The sequence below is a fragment of the Salmo salar genome, chromosome ssa17, assembly GCF_905237065.1.
Source record: "Salmo salar chromosome ssa17, Ssal_v3.1, whole genome shotgun sequence".
NCBI lineage: Eukaryota > Metazoa > Chordata > Actinopteri > Salmoniformes > Salmonidae > Salmo > Salmo salar.
The window spans coordinates 19,646,653-19,666,355 of NC_059458.1; the positions used below are offsets into that span (position 1 = coordinate 19,646,653).

General features: G+C 41.3%; 1 gene segment (V, D, J or C); it reads left to right on the forward strand.

Moving 5' to 3' along the window:
- The first annotated feature begins 10,718 nt into the window (after nt 1-10,718).
- On the forward strand, nt 10,719-11,713 carry LOC106575436 (Ig kappa chain V region 120-like). The segment is given in 2 exon segments: nt 10,719-10,858; nt 11,024-11,713. Coding segments are annotated over 2 exon segments (387 nt in total).
- Nucleotides 11,714-19,703: the final 7,990 nt, after the last annotated feature.

Consider the following 19,703-nt stretch of genomic DNA (forward strand, 5'->3'; position numbering starts at 1 on the left):
TTTCATTTTACCTAAATTCCCTATAAAATATAAACTATATATATAAATGTATAAAATATAAATGTTGGATATGTCAAATATCTCTGACAAACTCACTAAGTACAGGAAGGAAGCCATATAGAGAATACACTAGTATTAATTGAATACATTTACATATAACTAAATACTGTAGTCAATTTCAGGCCTTCCACAGATTAAGGTAAACTACTTCATTATACTGTGACTACTTCATTGTTTCATCAGGTAGGGTGTTTCCATAGAGCAGGTGCTTTGCATTGACAGCTCATGCTTCAGTGCTCTGGGACTGCTATAGCCCTGAGAGTTTCACACTTTATGACTGAGATCTGTCCATCAACACAACAGAAACCACGGCAACCATGACTCAGCATCTTCATCTGGACACTGATCTGCTGCTGCCTCAAAGGTCTGGGACATTTAAGAACCCTTTAACTGGAAATATTAATCATTCGTTTCGATAGCGTCTTTGATATCAATCCCACTGTATCAATATCAGAACCTGCATTACTTTTACATTGTAAAATATTAAACCTTATCTGGAATATGTGACTTATTGTATTATTTTATGTCTGCAGGATCCAGCGGCCAGTATACTGTCACTCAGCCTCGTGAAGTTTCATTTTCTCCAGGAGACACCATCACTCTGACCTGTACAACCAATCCTGCAGTTACAATATATTCAGATGGAGGTTGTCGCAGAGAAAAGGAGAAGCTCCTACACTGTTGAAATACACCGGGCTTCCAGCTCGATTCAGTGGTAGAGGAGGGGACCTGACCATCAGTGGAGCTCATACAGAAGATGCAGCAGTTTACATCTGTCAGATTTAATACAGTGGTGCAGTGTTCACACTGTGATTTAGAGCTATACAAAAACCTCCCTCAGTCAGACTGCACAGAGTCTGAACTGCTGCAGCTGGGACCTAATGCAGGTGCTGAGGGACAACAGATTATGACATTGAAAGCTGGTCCACTGAACACAGAATGAACATCCTCACACAGCATTAGACAGTCCCACACCAGGACAATGTTACTCTGGTTACTCATGACAGGATCATAGTTCACCAAACCACCTCCTCTACACAACCATAACCATAACAAGGTTTTACTGCTAACCTACAAAGCATTACATGGGCTTGCTCCTACCTATCTTTCCGATTTGGTCCTGCCGTACATACCTACATGTACGCTACGGTCACAAGACGCAGGACTCCTTATTGTCCCTTGAATTTCTAAACAAACAGCTGGAGGTAGGGCTTTCTCCTATAGAGCTCCATTTTTATGGAATGGTCTGCCTATCCATGTGAGAGACGCAGACTCAGTCTCAACCTTTAAGTCTTTACTGAAGACTTATCTCTTCAGTAGGTCCTATGATTAAGTATAGTCTGGCCCAGGAGTGTGAAGGTGAACGGAAAGGCTGGAGCAACGAACCGCCCTTGCTGTCTCTGCCTTGCCGGTTCCCCTCTCTCCACTGGGATTCTCTGCCTCTAACCCTATTACAGGGGCTGAGTCACTGGCTTACTGGTGCTCTTCCATGCCGTCCATGGGAGGGGTGCGTCACTTGAGTGGGTTGAGTCACTGACGTGGTCTTCCTGTCTGGGTTGGCGCCCCCCCTCCCCCCCTTGCGTTGTGCCGTGGCGGAGATCTTTGTGGGCTATACTCGGCCTTGTCTTAGGACGGTAAGTTGGTGGTTGGAGACATCCCTCTAGTGGTGTGGGGGCTGTGCTTTGGCAAAGTGGGTGGGGTTATATCCTGCCTGTTTGGCCCTGTCCGGGGGTATCATCGGATGGGGCCACAGTGTCTTCTGATCCCTCCTGTCTCAGCCTCCAGTATTTATGCTGCAGTAGTTTATGTGTCGGGGGGCTAGGGTCAGTCTGTTACATCTGGAGTATTTCTCTTGTCTTATCCGGTGTCCTGTGTGAATTTAAATATGCTCTCTAATTCTCTCTCTCTCTTTCTCGCTTTCTTTATTTCTTTCTCTCGGAGGACCTGAGCCCTAGGACCATGCCTCAGGACTACCTGGCATGATGACTCCTTGCTGTCCCCAGTCCACCTGGCCGTGCTGCTGCTCCAGTTTCAACTGTTCTGCCTGCGGCTATGGAACCCTGACCTGTTCACCGGACGTGCTTGTTGCACCCTCGACAACTACTATGATTATTATTATTTGACCATGCTGGTCATTTATGAACATTTTAACATCTTGACCATGTTCTGTTATAATATCCACCCGGCACAGCCAGAAGAGGACTGGCCACCCCTCACAGCCTGGTTCCTCTCTAGGTTTCTTCCTAGGTTTTTGGCCTTTCTAGGGAGTTTTTCCTAGGGAGTTTTTCCTAGCCACCGTGCTTCTTTCACATGCATTGCTTGCTGTTTGGGGTTTTAGGCTGGGTTTCTGTACAGCACTTTGAGATATCAGCTGATGTACGAAGGGCTATATAAATACATTTGATTTGATTTGATTTGAACTTCACCTCCATATGGAAACCACCACTTCACTACCACACCATTGACATTCACCTCTTGAATGTTCAGATAGAAATTCATTGTGTAGAACAGAATCATTATCATTAGCTTTATTCGTTGCATTTCTATCTTTAATCTTCTAAACGTTTCATCTCACTGAATGCAGCCCTGATTTGCATGGTCAGGGTGGGATGGTTTTACTTCTGCTAGAATAGAGAGGTTCTGTCCCCAGGGGGTCGGAGAGCGAGAGAGCGAGAGAGAGAGAATGAAACATCAGAACACACATACAACAAACAGTCACTAAAGAACACATGACACACATAACCAACCCATAAAATAAAGTTTAACATCCTTATATGGCCAGCTATGTACACTTTAACATGGATTTATCCTGTAATAGATGTGGTTCAATTGGTACATACATTTTTGTCTTCTTCTAATGCCTCTTAAGGGGAAAGTAATCTAAATGTAACTGAATGTAATCAGATTACATTACTGAGTTCAAAATGTACATTAATGATTACAATTTTGTACAGGTAATTATTAACTGTTAGAAAGTAACCTACCCAACCCTGGATAAGATATTGTGTAAAATAATGAATTTGAAGAATGTATCTGCACTGTATTTTTGTTAACTAGCTAGTCAGACATTTTTATAGGTATTGATTGCATTAATTTTTCAAATTAACTGCCACTATGCCCACATTCCATTTAAACAATGCAGTCAATCTACAACCATACGCTGTCTGAAATCAGTAGATGATGGGACTTAGACAAGTTGTAAATGCAACAAGTACTGATATTGTATCATGTAATGGCACTCTCAGCTTTCCAAGAAAACAAATATTTAGACATTTATGGTCTGTTTATATACGCTGTCTGAAATCAGTAGATGATAGGACTCTGATATTGTATCATATAATAGACCTCTCAGCTTTCCAAGAATCTGAGACATGTATGGTCTGTTTATATACACTGTCTGAAATCAGTAGATGATAGGACTCTGATATTGTATCATGTAATAGACCTCTCAGCTTTCCAAGAATCTGAGACATGTATGGTCTGTTTATATACACTGTCTGAAATCAGTAGATGATAGGACTCTGATATTGTATCATGTAATAGACCTCTCAGCTTTCCAAGAATCTGAGATATTTATGGTCTGTTTATATACACTGTCTGAAACCAGTAGATGATAGGACTCTGATATTGTATCATGTAATAGACCTCTCAGCTTTCCAAGAATCTGAGACATGTATGGTCTGTTTATATACACTGTCTCAAATCAGTAGATGATGGGACTTAGACAAGTTGTAAATGCAACAAGTACTGATATTGTATCATATAATAGCACTCTCAGCTTTCCAAGAAAACAACTATTTAGACATTTATGGTCTGTTTACATATATTTTAGAGGCTACTTACAGAAAATTTGTTGAAAACCCATATAAACTGTATTTATGATTATCTGACAATATTTTAGGTTGACAGTAATTCTATTACCCAATTTCCGATATTTCACATGCCTTACTTTTATTTTCCTGCATAAGTAAAATCAAGATTATACCTCATTCCAATTAGGCTGGTTTTCTCCCTGACCACAATGGCTGCCATTTTCATCCTATTCTGGAACTTTGAGCGTTGATGACATAGGCCCTCGAGTAATTTAATAGGATCTCTATGGCTAGGTTGAAGATGGGAAGGTTAAGACAATGAAGTAATTCCATGCAGAAGCATTCAAAAATAAACAAATTCATGGGACCAGCTCTTTTGGTACCTACTAGCGCCGTTTGGAACTAGCAACGCTGGTCCCATGAATTTCAAAGAATGATGCGATATTAGAATCCTCTTGTCTTTACCTGTATATTTTGAATGAAGCTCTATGGTTCCACCTGGTTCACCAGAGGGCGATTAGAGACCATCCTAGAGACATTAATGACACTCAGGTGTGTCCTATTACTCATGATGATCTCCCTGTTAAAAGAGGTGTTTCCTGGTTTCCTTTGCAGAAGCTTGAATTGTTTACTGTGTGTGTTTGTTTCCTGAGTGAGTTTAAGATTTTATTGTTTTTCCAGTGTTACTGTGATCCTTCGGCTACTGGTTATCAGCAAAGTATTTGTTTATCCTTAACCACTGATTCCTCATCTGGTCTCTTCTCTGCACTTGGGTCACACCTCACCACCCTCAGATAGGATATAAACACATCCTAAGCCAAGACAAAGAGAATTTGAATTGCAGGAAACTAGGAACTTGTCACGGTTGTCTGTCAGAATGAGGAGACCAAGGCGCAGCGTGTGTATCGTTCCACATTTTATTTAAACTGTGAAACTATGCAAGCCATACTAATAAACAAAACAACAAACCGTGACGAAGAGGTGCAACATACACTTAGTCAAAATAATCTCCCACAAACCCAGGTGGGAAAAAACAGCTACTAAATATGATCCCCAATTAGAGACAACAATGACCAGCTGCCTCTAATTGGAGATCATCCCCCCAAAAAACAACATAGAAATACAGAAACTAGAACCACACAACATAGAAAATATAAACTAGACAAAACCCCCGTCACGCCCTGACCTACTCTACCATAGAAAATAAAAGCTTTCTATGGTCAGGACGTGACAGAACTAGCAAACAACCTCATTGGAAAATGTGTAGAATAACATGAGATTAGCTTTAAAAACACTGATATTTTCTCTCTGCTCCATGGCAAATGTGGTAGCATAATTATAAGATTGTTATGTTTGCACCAAATGGTTGTTTTATGAACTAGAGTAAGGGCTTGACCTGGCAACTGTTAAAGAGATGGTTTCCACTCTAGCTTCCTGTATAGTTAGTCTGGACGTATGGTTAAGGAAATGGGTTTTGCTTGAGCTGACAATGGCTTGGTGATAAAACATCTAAAGCTGGCATTCCATAGACAAGATGTGGTGTGTGTGACCTGAGACAGAGAATGCCTGGAAGACTTTAGAACAATGTCTCATTGTCTCATCCTGACATCTGGGAAACTAACCCGGGGTTGGGGGTAAGACAACATCCCATTAAGAGAACCAGGAAATGGACCAAGGTGGCTTTTGGGAAGTTGGAACAGGATGACTAAACATTTTTAGGTCCTATTTAAGGTCTCTGTTTTTTAATTATCAGTTAGGCTCTCGGCCCAACAGTCAAGAATGTTGAGTCGACGGTTTCATTATTGTAGTAATTAATCCATATTGAATGAAGATTGTTTGAATAAATTACAAAGTGTCTCTCACTTGAATAGAATATTCCACCACACAATAAAGGGCCTTGCAAAAGTTTTCGGGACCTTTGGATTTCTTCACATTTTATTGTAATGCAAAGTGGGATTAAAATAGATTTAATTTAAATGTTTTTTTTTCAACAATCGACACAAAATACTCCAATTGACATGCCCTGACCTTAGAGATCCTTATTATTCTCTATGTTTGGTTAGGTCAGGGTGTGACTCGGGTGGGAAAGTCTATGTTTTCTATTTCTTTGTTTTTGGCCGAGTGTGGTTCCCAATCAGAGGCAGCTGTCTATCGTTGTCTCTTATTGGGGATCATATATAAGTTGTCATTTTCCTTTTGGGTTTTTGTGGGATCTTGTTTTCTGTTTAGTGTCTGTGCCTGACAGAACTGTGTGCTTTCGTTTTCGCCATTTGGTATTTTGTTTAAGTGTTTTGTGAATAAAGGAATCATGAACACTTTCCACGCTGCGCTTTGGTCTACTCTTCCTACCACCAACGAGAGTCGTTACGTCAAAGTACAAGAACATTTTTATATTTTTCTAAAGATTAATACAAATGTTATAACTAAAATATAATCATTGCATAACTATTCAGCCCACAGTCAATACATGTTAGAAACACCTTTGACATCGATTACAGCTTTGAGTCTTCTTGGGTAAGACTCTGAGAAGCATTCCACACCTGAATTGTGCAATATTTTTTCTTTACAAAATTCTCAAAGCTCTATCAAGATGTTGGGGATCATCGCTATACAGCAATTTCCAAACTTGACAAAGATTTTCAAGCAGATTTAAGTCAAAACTGTAACTTGGGCATTCAGGAACATTCATTGTCTTCTTGGTAAGCAACTCCAGTGTAGATTTGTCCTCGTGTTTTAGGTTATTGTCCTGCTGAAAGGTGAATTCCTCTCCCAGTCTCTGGTGTAAAGCAGACTGAAGCAGGTTTTCCTATAGGATTTTACCTGACCTTAGCTCCATTCCGCTTCTTTGTATCCTGAAAAACTCCACAGTATTTGTCAATGTCAAGCATACCCATACCATGATGCAGCCACCACCATGCTTGAAAATAAGGAGGCAGTTACTCAGTGATGTGTTGGATTTGCTCCAAACATAAGGCTTTAGGCCAGAAAGTGTATTCCTTTTCTGTATTTTATACAGTATTACTTTAGTCCCTTGTTACATAGAAGATGCATATTCTGCATATTTGTATTCTTTTCAATCTGTCATTAATGTCATTGTTGTGATTCACTACAATGTTGATCCTTTCTAGTTTTCTCCCAGCTCAGCCATTAAACTCTGTAGACTGTAGAATCACCAATGGCCTCATGGTGACATCCCTGGGCAGTTTCATTCCTTTCCTGCAGCTCAGTTTAGAAGGACAACTGTATCTTTGAGGGGTCTGGGTGGCTTAATACATAATCCACAGCATAATTATTGACTTGACCTTGCTTAATGAGATATTTCATGTCTGATCTGTTATTGTTACCTCCTTCTTTATGAGGCTTTTGAAAACCTTCCTGGTCTTTGTAGTCGAATCTGTGGATGAAATTCAATACTTGACTAATGGGCCGTAGAGATGGGTGGCAGGTAGCCTAGCACTTAAGAGTGTTGGGCCAGTAACCGAAAGGTCATTGGTTTGAATCCCAGAGCCGACTAGGTGAGTAATCTGTTGATGTACCCTTGAGCAAGGCACTTAACGCTAAAATTTCCTGTAAGTCACTCTGAATAAGAGCAGCTGCTAAATGACTACAATGTAACATGTAAATGTATGTAAGGGGGACAGAGGAAGGGTTAGTCATTAAAAAATAATGTCAACCTCTATTTTTTCAGAGTGAGTGCATGTCACTTTTTATGTGATTTGTTAAGCCCAATTTTCCTCCTGAACTAATTTAGGCTTGACTAACTAAAGGTGCTGAATACTTATGCAACGACTCTATTTTAGTTATGAATTTTTCATTTTTCTAATAGAAAATGTGATTTTTCATTCAGACATTACAGAATATTTTGTGTAGAATGTTGACAAAAATGACAAATACATTTTCATCCCACTTTGTAACAATAATATGTGAAACGTCATGAAGGCAGTCAAATTCCACATGACTGTTGAGTCATGGTAATTAGGCTTCTCCAAGCTCTGATGCTGCTGGTCATTAGTAGCCTACCAAACTTGCTAACTGCCTGGTAGTCTATTGTCCCTGTAATCACTCTAACATCAATGCAAAGGTATTTGTCATGAGAGCCCATGAGCTCATGTTGCGCAACCTTTCTGTAGGCTATGCAATTGCGTGACAAAACAGAGTGATGCCCTCTATTAAAAAGAGGAGGATCCCATCAGCTTTCTATAGGCTAGGCCTACCATATTTATTTCTCAACTTTACTAATATTAAGCACATTGCTTCTCTTTACAACTGGAGTATAGCCTTCATGCCTGGCAGGAAAATTAACGGCAAAAAAACGTCCTCCATTTGCTATTTAAGTGCATAGATGACATGTATTTTTTTCCCGCTGCCCATGTTTCTAGACAGGTCTATGATAATGGTGCTTTCTAAATCAAAACAAATTTCAAAGATATATTATTTAGTATATGTAAAGACAAGATTAAATCAAGACTAGTCTGATGGGTGACAATATTAACCTATCACTTGTGAATTATATATTATTGTCACGTCCTGGCCAGTATAAGGGTTAATTGTTATTGTAGTTTGGTCAGGACGTGGCAGAGGGTATTTGTTTTATGTGGCTCGGGGTGGTGTTTTTTCTAAAAGGGCATTTGATTTAGTATTCCGGGGTTTTTGGGCACTGTTCCTTGTCTACGTATTTCTATGTTGATCTAGTTGGTTGTATGTCTATGTTTGGATTAATTGGGGTGGACTTCCAATTGAAGGCAGCTGTGTGGTGTTGCCTTTGATTGGAAGTCCTATATTAGTTGGGTGTGTTTGTCTGTGTATTTGTGGGAGATTGTTCCGTGTATAGCGTCAAGCCTTACAGGACTGTTTATTGTCGGTGTGTTTCTTTTGTATACGTGTTTATTTTGGGTTTTCCTTCTTTCCATATAATAAAGAAGATGAGTTTACACATACCTGCGGCATTTTGGTTCTCCTTTACCGACGACAACCGTGACAATTATCACTATATGCCCATCATAAGGCAAGAAAAAATGCCTTTTTTCCCCTTTTCGAATCATAGGCGCACACCTCATGTAGCCTAAACCATAGGCCTATATGTTTTGATAAGGTTTGTATCACAACTAATGTGGCCAAATAACTTCTTAAAATTAAGCACATTAATCCACTATGCAATGGGTGTAGAGCCTAACTGGCATACATAAGCAGCATGCGAGTTTTAAGTTGGGGGAAGAACATTTTCACCATAAAAATGTACCTTTATAATAAAAGCATTACATGGATAATCGCATTTGCGGTAACTTTTGATAATGGTGTTTTCCCGCTAATGGAACATTTGTGCTTATAGCCTACTGCCATGTGTGCATTGCTGCGCTTTTAACGTGAATAAATAGCCTAATAGTTTATCAACATTTATAGCTAAATGTTCTGATCTGTTGCGTCAGGCACATTGTGTAAAAAAGTATTTTTGATGCTAGTGGTTATATTAATTTGGGATCTATCACATCCCACAACTGTCCCAGACTATGTTTGGAATATTTATTTCTCGCATGGAATAGAACAGGTCAACTTTGTATGGGGATAGTACATTGACATAGGCTAGTGCTTTTGCTGTTTGTTAGGACTACTCATCTTGTTGGCTGACGAAAGTAAATGTGGACAGTTCTTCCAATATCTTCAATATGCAACTCAGAATTGGATAAGGGCGCTCACAGTTGCATCCCCGATGTTTGTGTCTTCACTTGTAGCCTGTGAGAAAGACCCGATCACATGATGGAGAGCCATGTGAGTGAGAGGTGCTTCAGAGCACGTAGCACCCAGGGAGAAGGGCACAACGCAGCACTCCGGGCCAAGGGCACAATAGCCACTGGCCGCAAAAGGCATGGATTTTTTTTGAGGGGGGCTTTACGGCCACACAAAGGGGATGCTGCCGTGAAATTCAAAGCATTATCAAGTGCTTGTCAAACTGTGAATGAGAGACTGATAAAGTGTGTACAGCCTGTACACCTAGACTGTGTTGTTTGAACAGGTAGGCGATTTACTACCACCTGCAGTTATTGAATGTTTGCTCCCGAGTATATTTCAATGGCTGATCCCTCCTGATGACCTGGATGGAATTATTTGATCTTTCGCTAACCCTTAGGATTCCCCACCCTGTTGAGTCCTCTCTCCTCCCTCTTCGTCTCCTTCTCAAAACCCATTGAAAGAAAAACCAGAGGTCCCTCCCCTCTGTCCTTCTCCTCCAATGGGTTTTGAGAAGGAGGCGAGGAGAGAGGACATGATGAGTATTCAATTGAGATCTTCCCTACGCAGAAACTGGTTTTCTCCATCTAGAATTCGCTATCATACTCTATGGTCTGAACTGAACTTCAGCATGACACCCCTTTACCACAAGAGGACGCCATCAACCTGCAAATATCCGAGCCATTGATAAACAGGTACCTTAACATTTTGTGAAGTCTTCGATTCAGACTATTAACATTTGAGGAATGGTATACCAGTGTGAGGTTCATCCTGAAATGAAATGGAATTTGGACTCAGCTTTACATAAGACTATGTAGGTATAATGGAGGTATAATATAGTAATGTCTGACAAACTTTGATTTTGGGGTGTGCCTATGTCTCTATAGTAATCATCCTTTGATTGAAATTCCCCTTAGGATGGAATGACTCACAGCTAACAGCAAAATAACAGATATGAAAGTTATCTGTCACTCTCTCACTCTGTGTCTTTCTCTTTGTCTCTCTCTCTCTCTGTCTTTCTCTCTGTCTCTCTCTCTCTCCTTCCCCTTTCTCTGTTTCACACACCCGGCAGCCTATAGAGTGGTGTTTTGCATACCTGTTGAGATCTCACTGGTCCAGACACTTTAAGACTTCAGTGTTAGCAGCATTGGGTTCAGTCTGTTCAGTCTTCTCAGATGCACAGATTATGATGATGATGAAGATGAGGATGATGATGATATCACTGATTCCACTGCTGATCACTCTGGGGTTCCTGACTCAGGGTGAGAATGTCTCTGACCTTTCTGAACGGTCGTATTAGGACAGCATCTGTTAAGAAACAGAGAAGATTTGAGTACAGTAGTTTGCTACTGTTTGTACAACTTTCCGATGCCTTTATTTAGATTATTGTGACTAATCAAAAATTGTTATACACTGTTTCATTTCAGAGTCATCTGCAAATAAGTTCCTGAATCAAGCTGATGAATCAAAGTCTGTTGGTCTGGGAAAGACTGTGTCTCTCAGTGCTACAGGAGGTTCAGGCATTGGTGATGACATGAGCTGGTACCTGCTGAAACCTGGACAGGCTCCTAAACTCCTCATCTATAAAGTAAAAACCCTTCAGTCTGGAACACCATCTAGATTCAGTGGCAGTAGATCAGGTACTGAGTACACTCTTACAATCACTGGTTTCCAAGCTGAAGATGCAGGAGATTACTATGGTATGGGTGTATATGAAGGCCCAGTGATCACACAGTGATTTAGAGTCGTACAAAAACCTCCCTCAGTCAGACTGCACAGAGACTGTACTGCTGCAGCTGGGATCTACTGCAGGTGTTGAGGAACAACAGACTATGATATGAAACACTGGTTCACTGAACACACAACTCAGGTCCTGGTGATAAAAAAAACACTACTTTACCACCAATGGTCAGGACATCTGGATACAACTCACAAATGAATCTCAAATTCACCAAATAGTTTAGTCACAATCAAAACCAACAGCTATATCCCATAACCCCCTCCCATGTCTGTAATGGTAAGATGATGTGGTTCTGCTCCTGTCCCCAGATATGCACTGTCCCCAGGGGATCTACCCACTACCCACCCTCCCTCACCCTCCCTCACCCCTACCAACCTTCTGATGTTCATGTTGTTACAGAGCAGTTTAGTCTTTGTTTAACAACCACAAGTCCACAGATATTCACTTCTATTTCTTTACATAATAAAAATCAGGGACACCTTGTTTGACATGAATACAAAGTATTTTATTTTGTTAACATTTCCAATCTAAAAGCAGAAACAATAAAACACAGGTACAGATTTAAAGATGCAGAATCCCAAGTTGATGACCAGAGCTGAAGCTCTAGATAGATATTTAGAATGATAGAATGACAGATAGGTAGATGTTCTCTGTGTACAGGGTGTCTACTGGGAGCAGTGGTGTGGCTCCAGTGTGTGAGTGATGGGGGTCTGGTCCTTTAGGGAGGCCTCACAGGTGACTGAGCCAGCCTTCCTCCACTGGTCAGTGGGGAGAGTGAGGCTGCTGCTCCAGCTGTAGTGACCATCCTTCTCCAGGACCTCCAGGCTCTGGCTGCCCTGCAAGGCCCCCCCGGCCCCCAGCCTCCAACCCAGATTCCAACCCCCCCGGGAAGCCCCTGTTGGCCAGGCACACTAGGGCCACATTCCCCTGGTCCTGCTCCTCACTGGAGGGAAGTAGAACGGTCAGGGAGGGAGGTACCACACCCACTAGGAGAGAGAGGATGAGGGGGAAGGAGAGATGACATGTAAGGGTTAAACTGGACAAGAACCTTGAAGAACTTTCAGCAACTTTAATATGAAGATACAAATATGATATTCATATTGTATAATATAGTCTATAAATATTTATTACAAAGTCTTTTACTTCCCTCCAATATCATCGATGAAGCATGACCACACACTACAGTCAGTGATGTGTTAAAGTACAGTACAGAAATGAAACTTACATGCTTACAATATAAAATGTTTAACAATGCTGCTGAACTGTTTTTGTGTGTTTAACTTCTTGGGGACCCCTTCGAGATAGGATTCCGTTAACGGGATTGTTTGACAAGATAGCATGGCGCGAAATTCAAAACAGCAGAAATCGAATACTTTCAATTTCTCAAACATACCACTATTTTACACCATTTTAAAGATACACTTCTCCTTAATGTAACCACATTGTCCGATTTCAAAAAGGCTTTACAGCGAAAGCCAAACATTAGATTATGTTAGGAGAGTACATAGACAAAAATAACCACACAGCCATTTTCCAAGTAAGGAGATATGTCACAAAAAACGAAAACACAGCTAAATGAAGCACTAACCTTTGACGATCTTCATCAGATGACACTCCTAGGACATCATGTTACACAATATATGTATGTTTTGTTCGAAAAGTTCATATTTATATCCAAAAACAGCATTTTACATTGGCGCGTGATGTTCAGAAAATGTTTAGCCTCCAGAACTTCCGGTGAATGAGCACAAATATTTCAGAAATACTCATCATAAACGTTGACAAAATACATAACAATTATTTTAAGAATTATAGATACAGTAGTCCTTTATGCAACCGCTGTGTCAGATTTCAAAATAGCTTTTCGGCGAAAGCACATTTTTCAATATTCTGAGTACATAGCTCAGCCATCACGGCGTGCTATTCAGACACCCGCAAAGTTCGGGGCAACATAAACTCAGAATTAGTATTAGAAATATTGTATTACCTTTGCTGATCTTCGTCAGAATGCATTCCCAGGACTGCTACTTCCACAAGAAATGTTGTTTTTGTTACAAATAATCCATATTTATGTCCAAATACCTCTGTTTTGTTTGTGCGTTCAGGTCACTATCCAAATGCATAACGCCCGAGCGTAATTTCAGACACAAAAAGTCAAAATGTTCCATTACCGTACTTAGAAGCATGTCAAACGTTGTTTACGATCAATCTTTACGGTATTTTTAACGTAGAATTGCGATAATATTCCAACCGGACAATAGCGTATTCATTTCTGGGCAAGATTTTGTACGTTTGCCCACTGACATAGAAAGGATCAGTCTATAATTTTAATGGTAGGTTTATTTGAACAGTGAGAGACAGAATAAAAAATATCCAGAAAAACGCATGTCAAAAATGTTATAAATTGATTTGCATTTTAATGAGGAAAATAAGTATTTGACCACTCTGCAAAACATGACTTAGTACTTGGTGGCAAAACCCTTGTTGGCAATCACAGAGGTCATACGTTTCTTGTAGTTGGCCACCAGGTTTGCACACATCTCAGAAGGGATTTTATCCCACTCCTCTTTGCAGATGTTCTCCAAGTCATTAAGGTTTCGAGGCTAACGTTTGGCAACTCGAACCTTCAGCTCCCTCCACAGATTTTCTATGGGATTAAGGTCTGGAGACTGGCTAGGCCACTCCAGGACCTTAATGTGCTTCTTCTTGAGCCACTCCTTTGTTGCCTTGGCCGTGTGTTTTTGGTCATTGTCATGCTGGAATACCCAACCACGACCCATTTTCAATGCCCTGGCTGAGGGAAGGAGGTTCTCACCCAAGATTTGACGGTACATGGCCCCGTCCATCGTTCCTTTGATGCGGTTAAGTTGTCCTGTCCCCTTAGCAGAAAAACACCCCCAAAGCATAATGTTTCCACCTCCATGTTTGACGGTGGGGATGGTGTTCTTGGGGTCATAAGCAGCATTCCTCCTCCTCCAAAAACGGCGAGTTGAGTTGATGCCAAAGAGCTCCATTTTGGTCTCATCTGACCACGACACTTTCACCCAGTTGTCCTCTGAATCATTCAGATGTTCATTGGCAAACTTCAGACGGGCATGTATATGTGCTTTCTTGAGCAGAGGGACCTTGCGGGCGCTGCAGGATTTCAGTCCTTCACGGCGTAGTGTTACCAATTGTTTTCTTGGTGACTATGGTCCCAGCTGCCTTGAGATCATTGACAAGATCCTCCCGTGTAGTTCTGGGCTGATTCCTCACCGTTCTCATGATCATTGCAACTCCTCAAGGTGACATCTTGCATGGAGCCCCAGGCCGAGGGAGATTGACAGTTCTTTTGTGTTTCTTCCATTTGCGAATAATCGCATCAACTGTTGTCACCTTCTCACCAAGCTACTTGGTGATGGTCTTGTAGCCCATTCCAGCCTTGTGTAGGTCTACAATCTTGTCCCTGACATCCTTGGAGAGCTCTTTGGTCTTGGCCATGGTGGAGAGTTTGGAATCTGATTGATTGCTTCTGTGGACAGGTGTCTATTATACAGGTAACAAACTGAGATTAGGAGCACTCCCTTTAAGAGTGTGCTCCTAATTTCAGCTCGTTACCTGTATAAAAGAAACCTGGGAGCCAGAAATCTTTCTGATTGAGAGGGGGTCAAATACTTATTTCCCTCATGAAAATGCAAATCAATTTATAACATTTTTTGACATGCGTTTTTCTGGATTATTTTGCTGTTATTCTGTCTCTCACTGTTCAAATAAACCTACCATTAAAATTATAGACTGATCATTTCTTTGTCAGTGGGCAAACGTACAAAATCCTTTGCTCCTTTGCACCACAATATCTCTGCTTGCACATTCATCTTCTGCACATCTATCATTCCAGTGTTTAATTGCTATATTGTAATTACTTCGCCACCATGGCCTATTTATTGCCTTAACTTACCTCATTTGCACTCACTTTATATAGACTTTTTGTTTTCTTTTGTTCTACTGTATTATTGACTGTATGTTTTGTTTATTCCATGTGTAACTCTGTGTTGTTGTATGTGTCGAATTGCTATGCTTTATCTTGGCCAGGTCGCAGGTGCAAATGAGAACTTGTTCTCAACTAGCCTACCTGGTTATATAAAGGTGGGAAAAAAATCAAAAATAAAAACATGCTCAGACACACACAACCTCCTAATGCCTCCACCAGTACCTGTCCTGTACCACACTGGGGCATCTCCCAGACCTAATCCTGAGTAAACTAGACTGGACATCAGTCAGAGGATGACATTCACCTCCAGCTGATACGGCTGACCTAAATCAAGCTTTATTTCTATAGCACATTTCAGACATGGAATACAACACAATGTGCTTCACAGGGAAAAACAAATATAAACAATGAAATTTTAAATTTACTACACAACAAACATAAGAGGAAAAAAAACGAACTAGTAACAATAAAAACTGAACGACTGAAAAGCACCCTGCGGAAAAGCAAAGCTAAAAATATTTTAGGAGCTCTTTTAAATGATGTCCACAGTTTTGGCCCCCCTCAGGTTCTCTGGCAGGATATTCCAGAGGCTGGGGGTGTGGTAACTAAAGGCTGCCTCTCCATGCCTCTTAGTCCTAGGCTTTGGGATGAAGTGTGTGTGTGTCAGAGGCCAGATATGAAAGGTTGCACCTTGCCTCTAGTACGCTAGTAAGCATTACAGCACATGACCATTCCTTACATCAGTGGAGGGTTTGAACAGGCTCCTGCAGTCGAGAGGACAGGGCCTTACTGATAATCCTCTTTTCTAGGAATCAAGGAAGAGGTCACAATGAATCACTCGTCAGGAGATACAGGAGGGTCAAGACGTTTGTCTGTGTGTGTGTGTGTGTGTGTGTGTGTGTGTGTGTGTGTGTGTGTGTGTGTGTGTGTGTGTGTGTGTGTGTGTGTGTGTGTGTGTGTGTGTGTGTGTGTGTGTGTGTGTGTGTGTGTGTGTGTGTGTGTCCTACTGGTCATCCTTCATCCTGTCCATTGTCCAGGGCAGGGATTAGCTGATTGAATTGGAGTTAGCGGCCATTGTCTGATCGACAGGTCACGTGGAATGGACATGGCATGTCTCTACACGCAGGCAGGACACACAGATAGAACATGGGATGACATGGCATAAAAAAGGGTAAACACATGCTATAGACAGACATGGGACAAACATAAGATAGCCAGGACATGGGACAGACATGAGAGAGCCAGGACATGGGACAGACATGAGAGAGCCAGGACATGGGACAGACATGATATAGCCAGGACATGGGACAGACATGAGATAAACAGGACATGGGGCAGACATGAGAGAGCCAGGACATGGGACAGACATGAGAGAGCCAGGACATGGGACAGACATGAGATAGCCAGGACATGGGACAGACATGATATAGACAGGGCATGGGATAGACATGATATAGACAGGACATGGGACAGACATGAGATAGACAGGACATGGGACAGACATGATATAGCCAGGACATGGGACAGACATGATATAGACAGGGCATGGGATAGACATGATATAGACAGGACATGTGATAGACATGAGATACCCAGGACATGGGACAGACATGAGATAGACAGGACATGGGACAGACATGAGATAGCCAGGACATGGGACAGACATGAGATAGCCAGGACATGGGACAGACATGAGATAGCCAGGACATGGGACAGACATGAGATAGCCAGGACATGGGACAGACATGAGATAGCCAGGACATGGGATAGACATGAGATAGACAGGACATGGGACAGACATGATATAGACAGGACATGGGATAGACATGATATAAACAGGACATGGGACAGACATGATATAGACAGGACATGGGATAGACATGATATAGACAGGACATGGGATAGACATGAGATAGCCAGGACATGGGATAGACATGATATAGCCAGGACATGGGACAGACATGATATAGACAGGACATGGGATAGACATGATATAGACAGGACATGGGATAGACATGATATAGCCAGGACATGTGACAGACATGATATAGACAGGACATGGGACAGACATGATATAGACAGGACATGGGACAGACATGATATAGCCAGGACATGTGACAGACATGATATAGACAGGACATGTGACAGACATGATATAGACAGGACATGGGAAAGACATGATATAGACAGGACATGGGACAGACATGATATTAAAAGTCAGGCAGCTACATTATGGGACACTCAGATCAGGCTTCACCACCAAAAACATTTTTTATTGTCATCTGACCAAAGCCCATTCTAAAGCTCTCACCCAGGATAATGTCCTGGTTCTTAACCACTGTCTGTAAAGGAAACACTAGGCAGTCATCAAGGTCCTTGGAGAGTATGTGTTAACAGATCCTTAGGAACTTTTACAGCTGCACCATCAAGAGCATCCTGACTCGTTGTATCACCGTCTGGTATGCCAACTGCACCGCCCTCGACCGGAAGGCCCTGGAGAGGGTGGTGCGGACTGCCAAGTGCATCACTGGGGGTGAGCTACCATTCATCCAGGACGTACATGCCAGGCCGTGTCTGAGAAGGCCTGGAAAAGACTCCAGCCACCCGAGACACAGACCAGTGGCTCAGTTGGTAGAGCATGGTGTGTGCAACACCAGCGTTGTGGGTTCAATTCCCATGGGGGGCCAGTACAAAAAAAAAGAAAGAAATGCATGAAATGAAAATGAAATGTATGCATTCACTACTGTAAGTTGCTCTGGATAAGAGCGTCTGCTAAATGACTAAAATGTAACTGTCTACCTACTACTGCTCCCCCTCACACCTATGCTGCTGCTCAAATTATTATTGATTGCCATTACCACTAGTATCTATCTATTTATCCTGCTACTGGTCACCATTACTCCTGTTTACATGTATATATTACCACTAGTATCTATCTATTTATCCTGCTACTGGTCACCATTACTCCTGTTTACATGTATATATTACCACTAGTATCTATCTATTTATCCTGCTACTGGTCACCATTACTCCTGTTTACATGTATATATTACCACTAGTATCTATCTATTTATCCTGCTACTGGTCACCATTACTCCTGTTTACATGTATATATTACCACTAGTATCTATCTATTTATCCTGCTACTGGTCACCATTACTCCTGTTTACATGTATATATTACCATTAGTTCCTATCTATTTATCCTGCTACTGGTCACCATTACTCCTGTTTACATGTATATATTATCATTAGTATCTATTTATCCTGCTACTGGTCACCATTACTCCTGTTTACATGTATATATTATCATTAGTATCTATTTATCCTGCTACTGGTCACCATTACTCCTGTTTACATGTATATATTACCACTAGTATCTATCTATTTATCCTGCTACTGGTCACCATTACTCCTGTTTACATGTATATATTACCACTAGTATCTATCTATTTATCCTGCTACTGGTCACCATTACTCCTGTTTACATGTATATATTATCATTAGTATCTATTTATCCTGCTACTGGTCACCATTACTCCTGTTTACATGTATATATTATCACTAGACTATCTATTTATCCTGCTACTGGTCACCATTACTCCTGTTTACATGTATATATTACCACTAGTATCTATCTATTTATCCTGCTACTGGTCACCATTACTCCTGTTTACATGTATATATTACCACTAGTATCTATCTATTTATCCTGCTACTGGTCACCATTACTCCTGTTTACATGTATATATTACCACTAGTATCTATCTATTTATCCTGCTACTGGTCACCATTACTCCTGTTTACATGTATATATTACCACTAGTACACTACCATAAGTATTTATATATTCCTGCTCACTTTTCAGCCCTGTTTACATGTATATCCTTCTATCACGCCTATACTGACACTTACGCACGCACGCACACACACACACACACACACACACACACACACACACACACACACACACACACACACACACACACACACACACACACACACACACACACACACACACACACACACACAGACTTAGACTTAGACTTACATACACGCACACCCGCCATGTATGCAGCTGCCATACTGTTCGCAGCCAGCAGGCAATCCCTTTAAGTCCTGACATTATAACTGCTGGGAGAAGCACCTGTGGGCCCTGAATAGACCAACGAGGATAAATAATCACTAAGCTTTGGCAACAACACACAACAAAGGAACATCCTTCACCAGTGGTACGGGGGGAAGGGGGGAACGATTAAAAAGCCCACAGCAGTGGTTGTAGACCTGTTGTTTTTTCCAGTATAGGGTTAAATATTCCTGTAGGGATCCAACTGAGGAGCCCAATAAGGATCAGTGTTTTGTTGCTTTTTTTGATTGGCTGTCTTGATTTAGCTTCC